Source organism: Volvox carteri (genome assembly GCF_000143455.1).
Source record: "Volvox carteri f. nagariensis unplaced genomic scaffold VOLCAscaffold_7, whole genome shotgun sequence".
In the NCBI taxonomy this organism is placed as follows: Eukaryota; Viridiplantae; Chlorophyta; class Chlorophyceae; order Chlamydomonadales; family Volvocaceae; genus Volvox; species Volvox carteri.
This window is the reverse complement of record NW_003307550.1, coordinates 2,273,148-2,273,886: the sequence shown is the minus strand read 5'-3', so window position 1 is coordinate 2,273,886 and position 739 is coordinate 2,273,148. Positions and strand designations below refer to the sequence as shown.

Below are 739 nucleotides of genomic sequence, written 5' to 3'. Positions count from 1 at the left end.
TCCAGCTTCCACCCATTTTCCTAGGACCGTCCGACAGAGTCGCCTCTCAATTCTCCAGGGTTCGCTCCTCATCCTGCGCTAGCAAAGCTGCTCCAACCCTTTCCCCCAGCTCCCCTCCCAGCTCCAATCCCCCGCTATTGCTATTCCCCCGCCAGCAAACCTCTATATGCCGCAGTCCGCCCTCCCCCCTTCCCCCCACCACCAACCACCCCCTCATTCCCCTCCTCCCCCCGGCCAACACAGCTGCCGAGCCGGCGCTCCACCGAGCTCAAACCCGTGCCTGAAGGTGACGGCGGCAGTACCGCCGGCGACGGCACTGCGGCATCTACGCCGTCACCTTTCACAAACAGCCTAGGCCCAGGCGATGCTGTTCGCAAGGGCCGTGGTGGCAGCGGAGCAGGAAGGGCGGCTGCCGCCACCGCGGGAGCGCCCCCCGCTGGGGCCAGAGTCGCCTCTAGCTCCAGCGCAGCACCCGGCGAAGGCCCCTCCGCGGTGCAGTCCCGCAGCGACATGCGACCAACGCTCTCGTCCCGGAGCCAGAACCACCCCCTTGGTCGGACCAGCTTGGTGATGCGGCTGCAGCAGGGCGGCCGGCAGCTGATCGATCTGGGCCGGCTTCAGGCGGATTGGCTGAGCAACACCGAGGTCAAGGGGCCGGAAGCACAAGGATATGTCAATGAAGGTCAGTGCGCGGTAGAAGAAATACCCGCGGTGAGGGGAGGGGTGAAGTGAGGGAGCA

At 66.2% G+C, this 739-nt stretch overlaps 1 protein-coding gene across 1 annotated transcript in view; it reads left to right on the top strand.

The window, feature by feature from the left end:
• Positions 1 to 739, top strand: part of VOLCADRAFT_88099 (uncharacterized protein) — a gene marked incomplete at both ends in the record, with an annotated part of 36,483 nt that overhangs the window by 15,437 nt on the left and 20,307 nt on the right. Inside the window, one exon of the mRNA XM_002947775.1 lies at positions 244 to 682. Within this exon, the coding sequence (XP_002947821.1) occupies positions 244 to 682 (439 nt within the window). The remainder of the gene's footprint in view (positions 1 to 243; positions 683 to 739) is intronic.